The 21,588-nt window shown below is 43.3% G+C and overlaps 1 protein-coding gene across 1 annotated transcript in view; it reads left to right on the top strand.

Moving 5' to 3' along the window:
- The window catches only part of FZD4 (frizzled class receptor 4), a 149,763-nt gene extending 129,530 nt beyond the window's left edge, over nucleotides 1-20,233 (top strand). Inside the window, exons 4-6 of the mRNA XM_060160182.1 lie at nucleotides 16,856-17,152; nucleotides 19,184-19,429; nucleotides 20,087-20,233. Of these exons, the coding sequence (XP_060016165.1) occupies nucleotides 16,856-16,866 (11 nt within the window). The 3' untranslated portion in view covers nucleotides 16,867-17,152; nucleotides 19,184-19,429; nucleotides 20,087-20,233. The remainder of the gene's footprint in view (nucleotides 1-16,855; nucleotides 17,153-19,183; nucleotides 19,430-20,086) is intronic.
- The last annotated feature ends 1,355 nt before the right edge of the window (nucleotides 20,234-21,588 follow it).

Genomic DNA, 21,588 nt, shown 5'->3' with positions numbered 1-21,588 from the left:
GCTGGTATTATGGAAAATTCCTTGGTGTGGGGAAAACCCCTCCACATATTTGGTGACCAGAAGTGAGGTATTCTTTGTGAGTAGTAAAGGAGACACACAAGAGGGAAAGACTGTAGGTTTTTTAATTCAGGGGGCAATGGGGGTCAGTGAAAGTTTTGGAGCAGTAGAGTGAGTGCCTTCATGATATCTGTGCTTTATGAGGATTAAGTGGGCAGCTTCTGGGAAGCTAGACAGGAGGGGAGAAAGTGGAGGCTGAGAGACAAAACTCAGAGTTTGCATGTTCAAGGTAGAGGTCATGAGAATTTGAACTAGATTATGGGCATTGGCCTGGAGATAAGCCAACAGATATGAGATACTTTGGATGGAGAAACCATAGGTCTTGGTAATTGATATAAAGACCAGTTGGGAAAGGGGGAGTCAGGAGTCTTTTATTTGAAGATGACAAAATGTCAGTGCAGACTTGTTTAAATAAAGAAGTGAATTTGGGATTGACGTGTACACACTGTTATATTTAAAAGAGATAACCAACAAGGACCTACTGTATAGCACAAGGAACTCTGCTCAATATTATGTAACAAATTTTTATGGAAAAGAATTTGGAAAAGATTAGATACATGTATATGTATAACTGGATCACTTTGCTGTACACCAGAAACTAACACAACATTGTTAATCAACTATACTCCAGTATAAAATAAAAAGTTTAAAAAAAAAGTAAAATTTACCTGTTCACTTAACTGAAAGTCCTGAAAACAGGTGTAGCCTCAGGAGCTGTTGGATCCTAGGTCTCAAATGATACCATCAAGACTTGGGCTTCTCTACCACTTAGTTTTTCTTCTGTGCTGGTTGATAAGGCAACCCCCAGAAGCTACTAATTTATATTTTTGGAGGATTAAATCCAGTAGAAGAGAGAGCTTGTCTCCCCATCCGTTCCAACAAACATCCCAGATCTGGTTTCCATTGCACATTTCTGAAGCAGTCCCTCTGGCTGCAAGAGATGATTGCTGACCGGCTTAGACCTATATGTGGTCTTTTATTTTCTATTGTAATTTTGATAATTTGTCCACGAAGACAACCTAACTCTAAGCCACTATGAGACATTTCCCTGTGACCAAATGAGATCTCACTCTGAGGAATTCTTGCTAACTGAAAGACACTGCTTCAGAAGAGTGATGGCTGCTTCTTATTCAATTACATCAACTGCAATAATCTTTTGAGGCAAGTTTCTTGAGGACCTGGCACCTATCTGAACTCATAAAATGAATAAAACCTAGACCATTTCTAGGGCAGTCTTCAAATTGGGCAGTGCAAATGCTACATAGGTGCCAGAAAGATTTCACCTCTGGGGAAAAGGTGAGCGTCGTCTGAGAGGGCTCGACAAGGAGTAACTATTGATCTAAGTCTTGTAGCAAGTATAAGCTTTGCTTCAGTGCCATCTAGGCAGGGCACTGAATGCCAAGGAGATGTTGACAAGTCCTTTGGATTCCATTTGAAATGGGGTAATGGCTCTAGAAATAGCATGAGGCCATCTGCCTGATCTGAGCAGTCTTCTCTTTACACAGCATGTGTGATGTCTAAACCGTGTTTTTAAATTAGAATTTTACAAAGTGTTTAAGTACCCTAGGAAAGCTAACTCCTTTCAGAGAACCGTATGGAGATTCCTTTGGTGAAGAAAAGAATCATTCTGTGAAGTGAATCCCTCAATCTGAAAGTGCCTCTCTTTCCCCTTGATTTGATGGGTATACATCCATTTTCACGTACTGGATTTGCTTTAAAACCAGGTACATGCACGTCAACTGCATTAAGGAAAAATCTTAAATTCCATTAGAAGACTTTTACATTGGGGGTCTGTTTTTATGAAGGAGAAAGCATCAATTCGAAAAGTGTCAAAGGCTCAGATGCAGCCTGAATCAAGTTGTTACTGACAGTCACACTGCTGGTGACACATTTTCAGACATATGGCTGAGCTGCTCTTTCAGCTTTCCAGAATGATCGTCATCCCACGGATGCAGATTGCCGTAACATGTAGTCTGGAATGAGATCAAAAGTTTGAAAATTAGGAAAGACAATCTGGGTGGAACACTTGATTTCTGATTTCACAAAGCAGACCAGAGCACTGGTCTAGCCTGAGCTGGTTGTCTGGCAGGAGATCAACAGATCCTGCCATCAACAGGCCCTCCGAGGCTGAGGGCTTGCTGCAATATGGCAGCTGGACTTGCAAAGCCCAGGGATCCTCTTGGCCCTTATTAGGCTCTTAAGAGCCATCCTGAAACAAGCATAGGTGTTAACGACAACACTGAGAGGAGACCCAGGTTGGGAGAGAATCACTTTTACCTATATTATGCAGCTTTCTAACTGGGGATTGGGAAGCCTGGAGGCAGCTAGAGGAAAAAGAAGATGATTTAGGAGACCTGTATTCCCTGCTTTTATTTGAGTGCTTCCCCACCCTCCCCCCGACCAAGAAATAAAAGGAGGGGCCAGAGAAGGGAGCTTGCATTTGGTGATCTGTACTTCGCAAATTCCTGGCATATAGTGTACACTCAATAATGACAATCTGTTGAAAAAATGAGTGGATGAATGAGTGATTGGATGAATTAATAGTAGACTATGAAAAGTTCCCTCTTTGTGACTTTTCTGGGAATGGGCTACACTTGAGCTTTCCTTAGGACCAGGATGGAGACTGTCCTTTTGGTTATTGATTGGCTGGGAGACAAGGAGTTATGCAGAAAACGAACTCATCTTAAATCTTTACAGGATCCGGGCAACTCCTTTCCAAACTTATTTGGAAACGTTTCAAACTCTATTTCCCACAGAAAATAAATTCTGGGAAAAGAATTCAGAAACCAAATACAGTAAACAAACAAACAAACAAAGCCCAACCCTCTGTTGAATGTACAACACTTGAAAAACATTTAAAGTTAGGGAAATTGTTAGTGACTTAACAACGGAAAACTAGAGAAACTGTCTGATGCCAAAATGACTTCCCTTCTCTGCACAAGACCGCCCTCCACCCCCCAACCGCCCCCATCTATGTCTATACCTGTTAAAAGGCGAGGCTTTGGACGATGTTAAATGCTGGAGGAAAACTCGAGATACAGCTTGGAATACTCAGGCTGATTTCAGACCTCCCGAATCTGCTGGTGGGTAATCAAGAGATAACCAGGATAACGCCTTCTCTTCTTTTCCCATCACCAAGTGTCTTTATTTTTATGGAGGTTCAGGTTCATAACTTCTAGTCCGAACATCAGGAATCAAAAAATGTTGAAGAAAGGAAAAATAGGAGGAAAAAGACAGAGAATGAGCCTGACCCATAGTGAAAGACCTTAATTGGAAGCATGGGGGAGAACATTACAAAGCAAGCCTTGGTTGGGAGTGTGTGTGTGTGTAAAAGAGATCGAAGTTGAAATTGAATTTCTGAAGGGCTCATCCATTCTGGTTCAGATAGAACTTGTAGGAGGGACTCTCATCCTTTTGGAAATGGGTGACTCAATGATTACTGTCCATGAGGCCCCTCTGTCTTTGCTCTGAAAGCTTGTTTGCTTTAGTGGCTTAATAACCTGAAGGCCTGAACCTGGCATCCATGGACTTCTCTCCCGTTGAGTCGTCAGGGCTTCTCACCAGGTGCTGGGAGTTTATGAGCTGTGCTTCTCTTATATCCAGAAAGCCAGTTGGTGACTCAGTGGGCCTTCTCCACTTCCCAACTCCAGGAGCAGTGCCACCCGCTGTGTCCCTAGGGGTTCTGGTGACCAACGAACAACGCTTCCCAGTTCTCTTGTCCTTATTATCCTCAAAGATGCACACATGAGCTGTTTCCATTTTAAGAGTTTTAGCGCTAATCACTCCTACAGTGTTTCTTGCTGTTCAGGGGAACTGCATGAGAATTATCAGGATTATATGTTTAAAGCTCCCCAAACTGTTCTAATAATATTCTTTTTCTTGACCTCGGTGCAGGGTGCATAGATACATTCAGTTTGTGAAAATTCAGCAAGCTGTACACTTATGTACACTTTTCTGGTTGTACATTACATTCCGGTAGAAATGTTTTTAAAAACCACCTGAACCAAATGAATCAGAATCTCAGGTTCGAGGCCTGAGAATATGCATTCTTACCAAACTCCTCAGGTGACTCAAGTTTCAGGGCCTTTGCACTAAGCAGAAATAAACAAAAGATTCCAAATATTGAAAACCATTGTACCAGCGCTTGTTGTGGTGTTTGCGGGCCTACTTCATTACTCATTCATGAGTATCTATTCCATAATGCATTGTGTCAGGCCCAGGATCACAACAGTTCAGTGATGGACAATGTTCCTGCCCTCATGCTGCTGAGGAACCGCTGAGCTCACCTAGACACCATCCCTGGCGGAACTCCCAGCCTCCTAGAGGAGATAATGGGCCAATAGTTAGGATGCAGGCTGGTTAGTGCTAGAGAGAGGGAAAGCACAGGGTGATCTGGGAGCCCTCAGAGCCATCAACCATATCCCACTAGTTGGCAACTGTACCCAGATAGACCTAGAAGGATGCTCCCTGATATCCTCTCCTCCCATAGGGGAGGCTTACTTTCCCTGTCCTGGGGAATGGATCTACCTCCCAGCACTTGGGACTACAGGCCAGGCAGGGAGAAATAATAGGTGCCAGGAGAGGCCTTATAGAGTATTAGTATGGTTTAGAGCATGGGGTGTAGAGCCAGAGTCCCTTGGTTCAAATCCCAGCCCAGGTGTTTACTAGTTGTGGGAGTGATTACTATAGTATCTAACTAGTTCTATCATCTACTTCTAGGTGTGGTTATTGTGGAGAGTAAATAAATTCACATCTGTGTAGTTCTCAGATCAGTGCCTGGTATACAGTTAGTGCCGTATAAATGTTGTTCTATGATCCTTGTTGTTGTTATTATTTCATCTACCGTCAAGTCTCAAGTAGATAAATTACATTCCTGAGAACCTGCAGACAGGGTGACACCCATCTCAGTGGGATCAGGCTGCCTTCTGGCATGATCCCCTTGAGGCAGTCCCTCCCAGCCTGGAGAGCAAATAAGCGAAATAGAAAAATACTCAATTCAAACAAAACAAAAGCACAATGATGACTGAACATGAGGAGGAAAGGAAAAATACTGGTCACAGCCATGTAAGGGCCCTTCCCACAGGCTACATCACCACGCCGGAGTGGAGGCCGCTTTCTCGCACCCCTGTCTATGCACCTGTTAACGTTACTCAGGGAAATATTTACAACAACAAGATCATGCAGTGTATTTGCTCCAAGACCTTCACTGGACTCCCATAAGTACTGTTTCCTTCTCTCCCTCACCACCTGAAGGAAGTTCCTAGAAGTACTTTCTGTTACTGTCCATATTTCATTGATGGGAAAACTGAGGCACAGCCAGAGTCATTAAGCTATTGGCTCCAGATCACAACGGTAGTGAAGAGTAAAGCCAGGCTTTGCATCTTGGCTCTCAACTCCAAGTCAGGTGTGTACCACAAGAGAACCAGACAAGCAATCCCTGGCCATGTATGAAGCCAGGCATGAAGAGGTTCAGGAAAAGGACAGAGCTAAGGACCTGGAAGCAACATGGCAATATAATTCAGCAATTAAGAGTATGAGCTTTGGAACTGGACAAGTCTGGGTTTGAATCCTGGCTTTGTCAGTTTTATGGACTGAATGTTTGTATCCCTCCCCCCTCCAAGTTCATATGTTGATGCCCCAACCTCCAGTATGGTTTTATTTGGAGATGGGACCTCTAAGGAAGTAATTAAGATTAAACGAAGTCATAAAGATGGAGCCCTGATCTAATAGGATTAGTGTCTTTAGAATAGACACCAGAGAGCTCATTCCCTCTCTCCATGCACATATAGGAGAAGGGCCATGCGAGGACATAATAAGAAGGCAGCTGTCTGCAAGCCAGGAAGAGATGCCTCACTAGAAACCGAATCAGCTGGAATAAATTTCCGTTGAGTGTTCAGCCACCCAGTCTATGATATTTTGTTATGGCAGCCCAAGCTGACTCATACAGCTGCTACTAGCTATGTGACTGAGCAAATAACTCTCCCGAACCTCCTTTTCCTCATCTGTCAAATGAAAATAATAGTAATCCTACCTCATAAGATTGTTATGGTGATTAAATGAGATAACGCATTCGAAGAACATAGCCAAAGGACCAGCACATGAATGTTAAAAACTCATTCATTCACCCTGTTTATTTAACAGATGTTGATTGAGTGCATGCTTTCTGCCAAGCATTGTCCTAGGTGCTGGAAGTCCAGGAATGACCAAGAGAAATAAGGTCCCTGCACTCATGAAGCTCACACTCTAGTTGGGGAGACAGGTGATAAATGAGGAAACAATTAAGATAATTGTGGGTTGTAATAAATGTCATGAAGGAAATAATCAGGGAATAAGATAGAAAGCAATCTGAGGAGACCACCTAAGATATGGATGTCAGGGAAGTTCTCTCTGAATAAGATGTTTAAGTTGAGACCAAAAGAATGAGAATGTGCCAATCATCTGAGGAGCTGGTGGACAAGCATTCCAGGCAATGAAAACAAGTGCAAAAGCCAGGGGGAGGAAAGGGCAGAATGCTGCAAAGAAAGGAAGGCAAAGTGGCTGTGCTCTGTGAATAAAATGCCCTGGGATTGTGGAGACAGGCAGGGGCCAGAGTTTGCAACACCTCGTGTTTTTTTCTATGAGTAATGAATTGCTATGAACTGATTCATTTGGGGGAATGACATGTTCTGATATGGGTGTTTTGGAGACATAACTCTGGCTGGTGTGTAGAGAATGGATTACAAGGGTTATGAGCAGAAGCAGTGAAGCTTGTTGGGTGACTGTTAAACCAGTTCAGGGTAGAGATGATAGTGACTTAGATTAGAGATGGAGAGGAGAGTTCAGATGCCAGATTACGATGGTAGAATTGGCAAGTATTCATGATAGGCTTGAAGCAGGGTGGGGAAAAGGGAGGAACAAAGGATTACTAGTAGGTTTTTGCTTGGTGCTGTTAGCTGGTGGGTAGGTGGGAGGAAGACTGGGGAAAGACCAGGTTTGGAGTCTCAGCGATTCGCCAGAGGTTGGCAGATTACACTTTGAGAACTGCTGATGTAGGGGACAACAGGAGTGCAGTCCTTCAGAGGACCAGAGGGAATGCGGGGTTGAACATTGACAGGAAAGTGACAGTTCTTCCATTTTCATAAGTGAGGAGGCAAGAAGATTGGTATACATTTTTTTTAAATTTTTTAAATTGAGGTATAGTTGATTTATAGTGCTGTGCCTATTTCTGCTATGCAGCAGAGGGACTTAGTTATATGCATATATATATTCTTTTTTATATTCTTTTCCATTATGCTTTATCCCAGGATATTGAATATAGTTCCCTGTGCTATACAGTAGGACCTTGTTGTTTATCCATTCTGTATATAATAGTTTGCATCTACTAACCCCACGCTCTGTGGTTACCAAGGTTCTCCCTTGGTAACCACAAGTCTGTTCTCTATGTCTGTGAGTCTGTTTCTGTTTTGTAGATAGGTTCATTTGTGTCATATTTTAGATTCCACATATAAGTGATATCATATGGTATTTGTCTTTCTCTTTCTGACTTACTTAGTATGATAATCTCTAGTTGCATCCATATTGCTGCAAATGGCATTATTTCATTCTTTTTTATTGTATATCCATAAATGTACATTATGAATATAATGTATATATCCATTCATCTCTTTATCCATTCTTTATCCATTCATCTCTCAATGGACGTTTAAGTTGCTTCCCTGTCTTAGCAATTGTGAATAGTGCTGCTATGAACATAGGGGTGCATGTATATTTTAAAATTATAGTTTTGTCCAGATATATGCCCAGGAGTGGGATTGCTGGATCATATGGTAATTCTACTTTTAGTTTTCTAAGGAACCTCCATACTGTTTTCCATAGTGGCTGCACCAACTTACATTCCCATCAGTAGTGTAGGAGGGTTCCCTTTTCTCCATACTTTCTCCAGCATTTGTTATTTGTAGACTTTTTAGTGATGGCCATTCTGACCAGTGTGAGGTGGTACCTAATTGTAGTTTTTCTTTTTTTTTTAATTTACTTATTTTTGGCTGCATTGGGTCTTCGTTGTGGTGTGCGGGCTTCTTATCGCCGTGGCTTCTCTTTGTTGTGGAGCATGGGCCCTAGGGCGCGCAGGCTTCAGTAGTTGTGGCTCACGGGCTTAGTTGCTTTGCGGCATGTGGGATCTTCCCGGACCAGGGCTCGAACCCATGTCCCCTGCATTGGCAGGCGGATTCTTAACCACTGCGCCACCAGGGAAGTCCCCTCATTGTAGTTTTGATTTGCATTTCTCTAATAATTTGCCATGTTGAGCATCTTTTCATGTGCCTGTTGGCCATCTGTATGTCTTCTTTGGAGAAACATCTATTTAGGCCTTCTGCCTGTTTTTCGATTGGGTTGTTTGTTTTTTTGTTGTTGAGTTGTATGAGCTGTTTGTATATTTTGGAAATTAAGCCCTTCTCAGTCGCATCATTTGCAAACATTTTCTCCCATTGTGTAGGTTGTCTTTTCTTTCTTTCTTTCTTTTTTTTTAATGGTTTTGGTATGCATTTTATTAGAAGTGATTTGAGGCAGTTCCTCTCTGATAACATGTATTTTCTCAGTGAAGTATAAATCAAGGTCTTCAGCTGAGAGGGAAAAGTGGTAAGAATGGATATGGGAAGTTTAAGGAGAATGAAAAAGGCGTGAGCTAGTTGACTTGGAGAGTGGGAAGTGGATTTGCTGGAGAAGCACAGTAAGTTTTCCAGACAGTGCTCATTTGAGGTTTGTGAGCATGAATTTAAAAAGAAACAGATTGGGGTTTCCCTGGTGGCGCAGTGGTTGAGAGTCCGCCTGCTGATGCAGGGGACGCGGGTTTGTGCCCCGGTCCGGGAGGATCCCATGTGCCGCGGAGCGGCTGGGCCCGTGAGCCATGGCCGCTGGGCCTGCGCGTCCGGAGCCTGTGCTCCACAACGGGAGAGGCCACAGCAGTGAGAGGCCTGCGTACCGCAAAAAAAAAAAAAAAAAAAGAGATTGGCTTTGTTTTGTGCTTTTTTCTCCGGGAATATTCACCTGTTTGGGTGCAGGCACAGAACAGCTGAGAACTTGGTTCACTGACTGCTGAGGTTTATAGGTGAGTATGATGGAGAGAGAGAGAGGCAGAGAGAGAAGGAGTAGACTTGAGCAAAGGAGTTGAGGGTGACTGTTGCCAGGGAGTGGCTGTTTAAACTGGGTAAGAAGAATGTGATGGAGAGAAGGATAGAAAGAAAGTGATGGGGTCAGTAGACTGCAAGTTTTGATAAAGTGTTGTCAGGGAGTGGGCTATTTGAAATCAGGGTGGAGCTACCACCGATGGCAAGGTCTAGGGTATGACCGTGGGAGTGGATGTTTGTGGTTGAGAAGGTGAGAAAAGCAAGGAACAGAGAGGCCAGGGATTTGGCCAGTCCATTTATAGGCATGTTGAGAGCATCCAGAAGATGACAGAGGTAGAATAAGACCTAGAACCCATAACCAAAGCCTTCAGTTAAAGAAGGGGGGTGAGTGACTGGTGACTGCAGGGGCAGACAGCTGACAGCTACAAGGCATTTGTGTGAGCTGAAGGCAGGAACTTTAAAGGAGCTGCAGTTTCTGAGAGGAAGCGGAAGAAATGGTCCAAACTGGAGCATGTGCAAAGAGGATGCTCACCCCACCGCCGAGCACTGAGATGCAGTTGGTGAGGGAGAACAGGGCCTTGAGAGGCTGTAGGGGAAGCAGTGTCTGGGGGAAAAGCCAGGTTTCAAGGCCAGGAGATGAGAGAGTGGTCAGAGTGAAACCGTGCAACGGGACTTTTAATTGAGATCACACACTTGGTCTCAGGACTTACTGAAGCTCAGGTTCTTGATGTCTCCTCACAGAATGAATTCAGTGAGAGACAAAGTGATAGGTAAGAAGTGGATTTATTTAGAGAGAAACACACTCTACAGTCAGAGTGTGGGCCATCTCAGAAGGCGAGAGGCCCTGAAATATGGGGTGGTTAGTTTTTATGGACTGGGTAATTTTATAGGCTAATGAGTGGGAAAATTATTCCAACTATTTGGGGAAAGGGGCGGAGATTTCCAGGAATTGGGCCACCGCCTACTTTTTGATCTTTGATGGTCGGCCTTGGAACTGTCATGGTGCTGGTGGGTGTGTCACTTAGCATGCTAATGTATTACAATGAGCATATAATGAGGCTCAAGGTCCACTGGAAGTCACATTTTCTGTCATCTTGGACCTAGTTGATTCTAACCAGTTTTTATCATGTCCTATGGCTATGTCATTCCTTTAAAGGTTGTGTCCTACCCCCTTTCCTTCTGTTCCAAGAGCAATGAGGACACAAGGAAGTTTGTTGATCACAGGTGTCTTTCCAGAGGGCTCTAGAAAAGGGTTTGGGAGGAAACTGAGGGGTGAAGGATTGGATTGGATGATGAAAAATATGCAGCAGGAGTCTTGAACGTCTGTGAGCTCCTGAGATGACCTGAAGACACTTCTCCCGGTCTACCGCAGTGGGGCAGCAAGAGAGAGACATGAAGGCGACCCTCTTTTAGGTCAACCTGGTATTATTAGGTACAGTTATCATCACCCAGTTCATCTCCCTGCCTCTGGGCATAGCTAAATATAGACTGTCCTACTTTTTAAAGTGCCCCAGGAGAAAGTAATTTTATAATTTCTCTCAGTAATTCATGCCTTGGTTTAATGCTCAATAGCTATATACTACCTGACACATAGTAGGTTCCCAATAAATATTGTTTGAATTAATTGACTGAATTCACAGCATCAAGATTTTCCTTTTACGCCTTTTAATTTACTCACACTGTAGTGCTAGCCCATTGCACTACTTTGACACAATGGATCCACAATTAATGTCCCCATTTTATAATTTCCATTGTCACAGATAAACTGTTCTATATCATCTGTTACTCAGATGTTGATTCTATTCAATACTATTTAGTTGTGTCGTATCTGTATCCCGGATCTCCTCAGCTAGGTTTAAATTCCCTCAGTATATATGGACCAGTTTGCTAATTCTCTTCTCCATAGTATCTACTCTAGTGGAGGCAGAGAGTCAATATTTAGTAGGTGCTTTTTGAAAAAATGAATACATTCTCTAATTAATTCTTGAAATAATAAATACTTATTTGAAAATTCGTGCATCTTCCTAGACAGCCACTGACATGTCTTGTGAACTAACACCTAACATAACATCCAGATTGCCTGGGTACCAATTGTAGCTGGGTCCCTTACTAGCTGTGTAACCCTGGACAAAATACTTAATATTTCTGTACTTTAGTGTCCTTGTCTGTAAAATGAAGACTGTTAACTTATCACATATTTGTTTTGATGAGTAAGTTAATATGTGTAAAATGCTTAGAGTAATGCCTGGTACGTAGTAAGCACTCAGAAAATGTTGTTGTTGGGCTTCCCTGATGGCACAGAGGTTAAGAATCCACCTGCCAATGCAGGGGACATGGGTTCAAGCCCTGGTCCGGGAAGATCACACATGCCACGGAGCAACTAAGCCCGTGCGCCACAGCTACTGAGCCTGCACTCTGGAGCCCACGAGCCACAACTACTGAGCTGCGTGCCTAGAGCCCATGCTCCACAACAAGAGAAGACACCGCAGTGAGAGGCCTGCGCACTGCTACGAAGAGTAGCCCCCGCTCGCCACAACCAGAGAAAGCCCGTGAGCAGCAACGAAGACCCAATGCAGCCAATAATTAATTAATTAATTAATTTTAAAAAAGAAAATGCTGTTATTATTACTAGGCATGTAGTTCATATACATGGAATACTTTAATAAATGATAAATAACTCAGGCTGGATCACCAATAAATATCAAATGGTCTATTTAATAAACTCCATTGTGGCTAAACACATAGGCATACCCTCTACAAATAAAATCTGATTAAATGCTTCACTTTTCAGGTAATTAAAACAGGACCATATGAGTGAAATTAGCATAAAAAAACAATGCTGTCTCTTTATGAAAAGGAGAATTGTGAAAAAAACCTAGTAACCTAAGTTGAAGCATCCTGAAATAAGGTCAGGGATTGCTGAAAACTGAGGGAGTCCGTAGCATGAGGCTGAGGGCTTTGAGAAAATGTTTATTATATAGAATTATGGAAACAGAAAATGCTGCATTAAGTCAAATTCTATAGATGAAGAAATAGCCAAAATAATGGAAAGCACCATTACACAGATTATTATTTGCTTCCGTTCACAAGGAGCCCAGAGCCAAGGAGAATTAGGAGGTAATAAAAACACTGTTATAACTTTTGATGGAAAGCAGGCTGGGAGCCCTTAGCAAACAGGGACTCCGCAGAATCTGCAGAGCTAGATGCATGTTCCCAGGGGTATTAGAAGTGGGTATTTGCATTAATGTGTGTAAAGAAAAACTAAGATAGTTCTAGAGGTCAGAATCAGAAAGGTGATTTATATTCAAGGTGGAATGTAGCTCCTCTTTCATCAAGTAGTAAAAATTAATGAAACAACTATGAAATTTAGAAGGTAAACCCAGAGACCTTAAGGAAAAAACATAATAATCAACAAAATTCAATAAAGTTTCTTTTGCTTTTTTGAAAGAAAGTGTATCACACCAAAGAACTTGCTTTTAAAATACCACGTTCCTAAATAAGCAAAGGAAGACATTATTTCATGTATCTGTTGTTACAGTATTAGGTATAGAATCCATAAGCTACCTTTAGGAGCATTTCAATATAAAAGTCCTTTGGTTTTCTGGGTGATGGGATTAAATGTGATGTTCAATTTCTTTTTTAACAGTTGTTGTGTTATTTTTGAGACAAAAAAGTAAATAAAAATTCACTTATAAAAAGTCATGCTTGGACTTCCCTGGTTGCGCAGTGGTTAAGAATCTGCCAGCCAATGCAGGGGACACGGGTTTGAGCCCTGGTCCAGGAAGATGCCACGGAGCAACTAAGCCCGTGTGCCACACAACTACTGAGCCTGCGCTCTAGAGCCCGCAAGCCACAACTAATGAGCCCACGTGCCACAACTACTGAAGCCTGTGTGCCTAGAGCCCATGTTCTGCAACAAGAGAAACCACCGCAATGAGAAGCCCGCACACCACAATGAAGAGTAGCCCCTGCTTGCCGCAACTAGAGAAAGCCTGCGTGCAGCAATGAAGGCCCAACACAGCCAAAAATAAATAAATAAAAAAATAAAAAAGTCATGCTGATTAAAAATTGACCAAAAGACCTTAAACAAAAGGGAGCGTGAGCCAGTTTGCCTGTGTTGGGAGAGAAGGTGGCTCCCAGAGACTTCAGGAGCCGGCGTCAGAATCTGTTTCACTCCTCATCTGTGTGTGTGTTCTGGAGAAGTCAGAGTGACACAGATGTAATTTGCAGCTGACTCAGCACTGGGAGGTGTGGCACGTATAATCAAGACAGAGAAGCAACCGAAATCTGACTCAGAGGTGCTAGAAATACTGCCTTGCGGTAATTTTAGAAAAGAGAGAGCAAGCCTGAGACTACACAGCATTGAATTCGTCAGCATTGACTGGAACTAACTGTGGTGTGGTGGAAAGAACACTTGAAGTGTTTCTGCAGTCAGGGATCCTGAGCTTAAATCTAACTGTGTCTCTCAGGGACTGTGTGCACTCAAGCATTTCAGCTCCCTGGGCTTTAATTTTCTCATCTTTACAATGAGGATAATAAAACCTGCCTCAAAGTGTGGCTGTGAGCATTAACTGCTTTTACAGGGCTGTAGGGATATCCGCTGTGATGATGCAAAAGTGGTATTTATGCAAAACATCATAAGACAGTGGAAAGCGACATAAATTTAAAATCAGGCAGACCTGAATTCACCGAAAGTCAAATCATAGCTTTCCTTCTTTGCAGCTGTTGGACTTTGGGCAAGTTTGTTTCACTGAGACACCTATAAAAAGGTATGCATCTATCTACCCCATCGTGTTCTTAGAAGAATTAAATTCAATAATTAATGTGCATAGGGCCTGACACAAAAAAGCTCCAATCCAATCTCCGATTTCTCCTTCTGCTGCCTCTCTTCTGCCTCTAGCCAGAGAAAGTCCTCTGCTTTTGAAGCCTCATGAAATTAAATTTGGTCCACCCCGATAATTCAGGATAATCTCCCCATTTCCTTCTCAGGTTCCAGGCATTAGGATGTGGACAGTTTTGGTGTGGGTATTCTCCCTAAAGCTATACTTTCATGGGCCAGGTACTTTGCTAAATGCTTTCCATGTATTATCTCATTGAATTACCTCAATAACTCTATGCAGTTTATTTCTGTCAGACAATCTATAAGGAAACTGAGACTCACAGATGCTAATCAGCTTGCCCAAAGTCACACAGTTAGGAAATATAAGAGGCGGAATTTGAATGTAGGTCCTCTGAGTTCAGAGCTTACTCCTGTAGAGGACAAATGCCTTGAGATGCATGGGCCTTTTTTGTGTGCAGCAATGCTCCACGTAATCATGTGAGGAGAAAATATGTAAAATATAAATTCTCTGTGGAAGATCAAGTGGTATTTGGAAAGCCTGGCTTACGAATACTTATGAGTAACAGGAGGCAGATTAAAATTTTAATGGGACATTGTCTTGGTCTCAAGAAATTGTGTTCTTGGAAGGAATCCAATGTGGTCTGTCAAGGCACAGTATGGAACTATGACCATGGACTACATAAAAACACAAACAGTTATTAGGCTGGATTCTGGGAGGTCTCCAAAGGATGCGATGAAGCCTGAGGGTCAATCTTAGTTCACTTAATATCTACACTAGTGATCCTGGAACATGGGCTCTTCATCCTTTTTTAATGAAATTCACCGAAGATAACAAAATGGCTGGAGTTACAGTCACCAGAAAGGACAGAAGAAAAGTTGACAGGAAACATTTCCCATTAAATGTGGATGGGGGGCGTGGGCAGAGGAAGAAAGGAATGCAAAACATAGATAGTCACTAAGATAAGGAGGTCTGGATGGAGCCCCCATGATTTAAGAGGCCTACAATAGACAGAAAGGGGAGACAGGAAATTATATTGAAAGTGAAATATGGTAGCCGTCTTGAAAACTGTTTCCCAAACGTGCAAAATTCCAAATGTCACAAACTTCTGTGCTTTGGGGGCACAGCTGGAGGGAGGCCCCTGGTCATGCACTGAGCTGGCTTCCTGGGTGCCAGAGAGCTAGGAGTAGTTTGGGAGAAGCAGAGGCAGAGCAGGCTGGGAGAGGGTTGGGAGAACAGGTTAGAAAAGGGATGAATATGTGTCACAAAGAGCAGCTGCACTTCCTCTTAACTTGCCTGCCCACCCTCCCCTTCAGTTAAGTTATTCTGGGCTGGCCCAAAGGGCAGTGTTAAGTGGCCTCTGTGTTTCTCCCTGAAGAATCTCTCAGGGCCTCCCATAACTTCATGAAGTCATTGCATGTGTTAGGTTGGATGGTAATTACTGGGTTACTTGATTCTCCTTCTCCAAACCTTGAGCGCCATAAGGTCACTTGAGGAAAACACAGGATAGGAAACCATCCCAGAGATGGCTGTTAATCTCTTTTGGGAGTCTTAAAATTTGATAAAAGCTATGGTTTTTTATTCCTAGAAAAATGCGCAATCAGACAAACATTTGCATACAACTCCAGGGGCTTTATGAAGCCCCTGGGTCACTTTGGAACCCCCAGGGAATCTCCTGATCTGTATCCTCCAGGTTAAGAACCTCTGGTTATAGCAATGGCAAATGCTTGACGCCTGCTACAGTCTTCACCACCTCCCACTTCAGCCCCCGGCCCTCCCCCGCAGTGCCTTAGTGAATTGGTAAACATCGCTAATTGATCACACATTCTCCTGCAGATCCTAGCTGTGGTTAGCTAAACATATTGTGGTAATCATTTCATGTGGTAATAAATGTGAATTAAACCATCATGCTGTATGCCTTAATCTTATACAGTGATGTATGTCAATTATTTCTCAATAAAACGGGAAAAAAGAAAGCACTCTCTTAGAAATAAATGTATATTTATTCAATAGTCACAAGAAGTCAAGTGATTTTCCTAAAAGATGCTTCCACTCATTTTTATATTATTTTCCATTATATGTGAAATACATCACCTCTTCCTGACCAAAACAAACAAACTAACAAACCCCACCTCAACCTAGCTCTCCCAATTTTTCTGAATTGGCATCTGAGTTCAATCCTGGAAATGAGAAAAGAAGATAAGGAGAAAGGCTCATTGAAGTCTAAGAGGATTTTCCAGGTGGAAGGAGTGAGTAAAGGCTGAATAGGATGAGGATGGAGAAAAGGATTATTGGAATAGGCAATTAAATGTTTGGTGACTCAGGAGAGGGCAGTTTAAGGAGAGCTGTGGGGTTGTAGCCAGATCACAGCGGGTTAAGTTGATGGGTTTCTTTGACGGTAAAGAATACATTCAAATATATTCTAACTGTATTTCCTTGAAAGTTTTCTAAATAATCAGTCATATGCATAGGGATAGATGTACAAGGATGTTAACTATGGTCTTATTAAAATAGTACTAGTACAAATTGGAAACTATCTAAAGGCCAAATATTAATGAATTTGGTTAATTTGATTTTAATGCATGTATATGGTGGAATAATATTATATTAGTAAGGATTCTTTATTTTAAGTAACAGAAACCTGAATCAGACTAGTTCAAAGTTCATGCAAAGAAAGGTAAGAGGAATTTCTTGGCTCATGCAATTGAAGAGTCCAGAAATTGCCTGGCCCTAGGCAGGTCTGGAACGAAATGCTCAGATGATGTCCTCTGATTTTAAGATCTCTCTCTCTCTCTCCACTCCATGCCCCCACCACCATGTTTCTCTCCCTTCCTCTGGAATGGCTTCATTTTTACACAGGATCTCCATGATGAGAAGGATGGCCTCCTGCGGTTCCAGCATTTCTAGAGCTCACCGTCTCCACAAGAGAGAAAATTTCCTGGTCTCCGCATCCAGGCCAGGCCCCTCCCCCAAGAATCTTACCAACGCCATTTGCATCGCTTGCCCATCCTTCAGCTGCTGTGCGCAGAGGCGTGGAGTACTGTGATTGGTCAGCCCGGAGCACATGTACCTTCCTTGACAAACCCACCAGAATCACTTGCTGTGGGGGAAAGGTGTCTTCCAAAAGGAAGGAAGATGGAATTGACCAGAAAAGAGGTACCATTATAATTGTGAACTTGTTTTTTTAAAAAAGACTGTGTAGATCTACCTTTATGGGCATGGAGGCTTCGGGTGATAGGGAAAGACTGAGGTTTCATCAGAGCTCTGCTGGTCCCTGTGCCGGGAATCCCCCCACCTATCACTCCAACCCTTCCCATGTCTCTGGGCTACTGACTACTTGGGGTGGGTAGAATAATGCCTCCCTCCCCCAAAGAAGTCCAAGCACTAATCCCTGGAGCCTGCGAATATGTTACCTTATATGGCAAAAAGGATTTAGCAGGTGTAATTAAGTTAAGAATCTTGAGATGGGAGATGATCCTGGATTATCTGGGCGAGCTCAGTGAAAAGACGCTCCAAGTGCACTGTGAAATAAGAGAAGCAAGTTACAGAACACAACATAGAATATGATTTTATCTTTAAAATCTGTTTAACTTTACTTACATAGGTGCAGAGAAAAAAGTTTGGAAGATGTACTCCAGATAATAATAGAGTTATTTCCGAGGTGTTGTGATAGTAGATTTTTTTTTTCCTTTTTGCTTACATACAGTTTCTAACTATTCTGCCATGAACATGGATTACTTGTGTAATTCAAAGCCATAAGAGGTGAAGGAGAGGAAGCAGCCATTAAAGAGAAAGGTGGGAAGGTGTTTTGAATGAAGCACATAGAAAAAAAAAGTTGCTCGTTTATCCATTTATGTATTTGTGTGGGGAGCATTGGAGCCTCTTTTTAAGCTGAGGTGATGGGCCTGGGGGAGCTGAAGAAGAAGATGCGGGAACCAGGAGAAGATCTTGGGGAGTCGGATCTCTAGGACTGGTAGGGGGAGGAGTACCTCCTCAAGCCCAGGGCGCGGGTGTCCCTGAGAGGCCGGGAGGAGGGAGAAGAGGCCGGGAAGAAACATGGAGGTTTTTAATGGGAGAAGAAGGAAGTCAAGGACCTCAGTCTTCCAAGCAAAGAAGGAGCCATGGGCAAGGGGGCTGGAGTGGGGTGCGGGGGCTTAAGAAAAATGGAAGCAGTTGTAAGAAAATGTGGTCTGAGGAACGTGATGGGAATCAGCCAGCATCAGTGAGACTTTCTGAGTGGCCTCAGTGCCACAGAGATTAGATAATGGGGCTTGTAGTCATGCTAATCATGGCAGTGGCCTGACTTTTTCCTGTGACATGGAGCAACCTGGGAACAGAGAGCAAAGCCAGCAGAGAGAAAAGAGAGGGCTTGGCTGCATGGGCGGCTTCAGATTATGGGGTCCAGGGTTCCCCATCGGACCTCAGGGACTCCAACTGAGCTTCCTAATTCAGTTAATTGATTAGGAATCCACTGCACTGCTCTGCCCTGTGCCCCTTGTGCCACCATGCGGTTGTCATGGATCTCTCAGGCCTCATAGAGATGAATCCAGGAGCTCCACTGAGAGTATCTGAGGCCAAAACAAAAACAAAAACCATAAGAGTGTGACAAAGGACGTAGACATATGGTGCCATTGCGCTGTTGGGAGCAAAGGAGGGGGTGAGCTGAGGAGAGAAAGCCAGAGGGGACAGGCTAGTTTCCAAACCAGAGGTACAGTCCAGGTCACCTTTACAGGATGAGTAAGAGTGAGCCAGGCAAAGTATGGGGGAAGGGCATCCCAGAAAGGGGGAACTGCGGGAGCAAAGGCATGGAGGCCTGAGGCTATGTGGTATGTATAGACAGACACATGCGAGTGAGTGTCTTTACAGGGTCAAGTAGAACAGAGGGCCTGGTGGGAGGTGGGGCTGGAGAGGTGGGCCAGGACCTCACCCAGAGGAAAAGAGGCCTCTGAAGGAGCTTGAGAGAACAGGATCAGAGAAATAAAGAGCAAAAGGAGAGAGTACAGTCTCCTAAGTCAGGTTAGCCAGGAGGTTATTAGAAAAAAGAATGGTTGACAGTGTTGGGTATCCTAAAGATGCCCAATGAGACAATTTCAAAAATCTCACCAACAGACTTGGCAATTAGAAGGTCCCATGTGACTTTTGCCAAATAAGTTTTTTTTTTTTAATGAATTTCTTTTTATTCAACAGGCTTTATCACAACTTTACGCGGGCCTCTCACTGTTGTGGCCTCTCCCGTTGCGGAGCACAGGCTCAGCGGCCATGGCTCACGGACCCAGCTGCTCCGCGGCATGTGGGATCTTCCCGGACCGGGGCACGAACCCACGTCCCCTGCATCGGCAGGCGGACTCTCAACCACTGCGCCACCAGGGAAGCCCGCCAAATAAGTTTTGATGGGGCAGTGAGAACTGAAGACAGACCACAGAGGGCTGGAAGGTAAGGGAGAAAGTAAAAAGAGAATCTGAAAACTTTGGCTCACTAGAAAAGAAAAAAAGATAAAAGCAAGAATGGATCAGAATTTCAAGAGAGAGTATGTGTGTTTAAGGAAGGGAAAGATTCTAACATAGAGGCTGTCAGGCGAGGGACAGGTTTACATTTTAAGAAAAAAAAGATAAATTGCATAGAGCCCTCAAGATGGGAGGGGGTGGGTTTGGGTAGGAGGGGCAAGGAGAGCTGACCTTGTCTAATCGCCTCTATCGTCTTTATGAAGTATGCAGCATGGCGATCTGCTGAAAATGGGGAGTGAGGAAAATGGTGGAGATAGAAAAAGGAGGTCACATGGAAGGGGCGTTGGAGAGGAGCTCAGGACTTGTGTGGGCTGCAGAAAGTACATGAGGTCATGCATGGACGATGCACTGCTCAGGGCCGGGCTAGTAAAGGCCCTAAACAAATGGTGAAAATTATCCATGTTCGAGGTGAATCTTGAGGAACACATTCAGGGCCTAACTAATGTCAAAGGGACAAAATCCTGGGTCGGGGCAGCAATGGGTCTCAAGGCCAAATACCTACAGTGTGGGGAGGGGGGGAAGGGGGGACTGGAAGGCAGATGTCTAAAGCAAAGAGTTTCTTAGTAGTTTGTATATCGCTCTCCAGCATCTGGGTGTTGAGATTTGGAAAGAAGATCTAGTTCTACAAAGAAAGGAAAAATCGAGAATTCGAGGCCATGTTATAATTCCAGAGGCAGAACTAACTCTGCTATCAGAGTCTGAGCCTTTTGCTGCAGTGACTGCAAGTTAAGAACTATTAAACTGATAAAGTGCAATCTGAGGTGATGTGGTTCAAAATAGAAAAAATGATTGCATGACTGGGATTGGTTGGTTCAATCTGTTTGTTATCGTTTCCCCATTTCCCTAAATAAATGTTTACTCAGTGTCCTAGTAGGTTCTCAAAGTCAACAAAAACAAAGTTTGGCATAGATTTTATTGGCATGTCCCTGATTTTGTTGGTGTTGACAGGTGTGGGCAGCATGTGCAAGTATCGTTTTGCTTTGTTTGCTTGTGTTAACATGGTTGAGGTTAAGAGTACCTGCTCTTCTGTTGCACTAATGGGGTTTGATCCCAGCTACCTCTGACTAAACACCATCACGTCACTCTCCAAGCCTCAGTTTTCTCATCTGTAAAATGTGGATAATATCAGTATCCATTTCCAAGGGTGATCAATAAATGTTTCTCCTTACTATTATTGTTAGCTTGACTTGTCTTAACTCCTTTTTAATGCCCTCTCACCTGCTAAGCTGCTCCATTGGCCCATGAGCTACAATCAGGTGTGGTCTCAGAAGATAAGGCAGCCATGTTGTTTTTACAATATGACAAGTTGCCTAGTTCTGTGGGATGACAAATAGAGCCGTTCAGACACAATGCCTTTCGAAGGAAAGCAGCTATGTGGGTCTCAGTTAGTAGCATCAGTGTCATAGGAGGAAAAAGCACAGCCCCTCCTGGGTTAGAGGTAAGGGAGGCCATGTGAAGCCAGATGAATCCAGCAAAAATCTCCCAAGTCCCAAGTCCAAACCAGCCTGCGGGATTACTGTCTCTACAGTGCTGGGAATCGGACTATTCTAGGCAAGGGCTGAGTAAGAATATGCCTCGTGATATGGACTGGTCTCTAGGAGCAGATAGAAATAACTAACGATTATTTATTCATTCATTTATTTACTCATTTTACTGAATGATTGTTTATTCAATCATTCACTTTTCAGCACTTACTGGGCATCCACTATGTGGCAGAAACCGCCTTCATGCTGAGGTACAGAGATAAATCTAATATTCTTGAGGCCAAGCACATAACAGTTCTAAAGGCTGCTGGCCATTTTGAAAAATGTCTGTGTTCGAGACATTATACTAAGGACTCAGCATATCTTATTTCAGTGCCCCTTGCCTCTTAGATCTTTACACATGCTGTTCCCTCCTCTCTTTCTGGACTAAATAGGTCTTCAGAACTCAGTTGAGCTGCCATTTTTTCCCCAAGAAATCTTCTTTGACTACCCCTACCCCCAAGTCAAGTTAGGTGTCCTTCTTAATTGTTTCCCAAGCATCCTGGATGCCTCCAGTGGGCTTACCGTGCTATATAAATGAATCCTCTCTTTGTTGATCTATATC

The sequence above is a fragment of the Lagenorhynchus albirostris genome, chromosome 9, assembly GCF_949774975.1.
Source record: "Lagenorhynchus albirostris chromosome 9, mLagAlb1.1, whole genome shotgun sequence".
Classification (NCBI taxonomy): domain Eukaryota; kingdom Metazoa; phylum Chordata; class Mammalia; order Artiodactyla; family Delphinidae; genus Lagenorhynchus; species Lagenorhynchus albirostris.
Note: the sequence above shows the minus strand (reverse complement) of the source record. Positions and strands in the feature narration are given on the sequence as shown.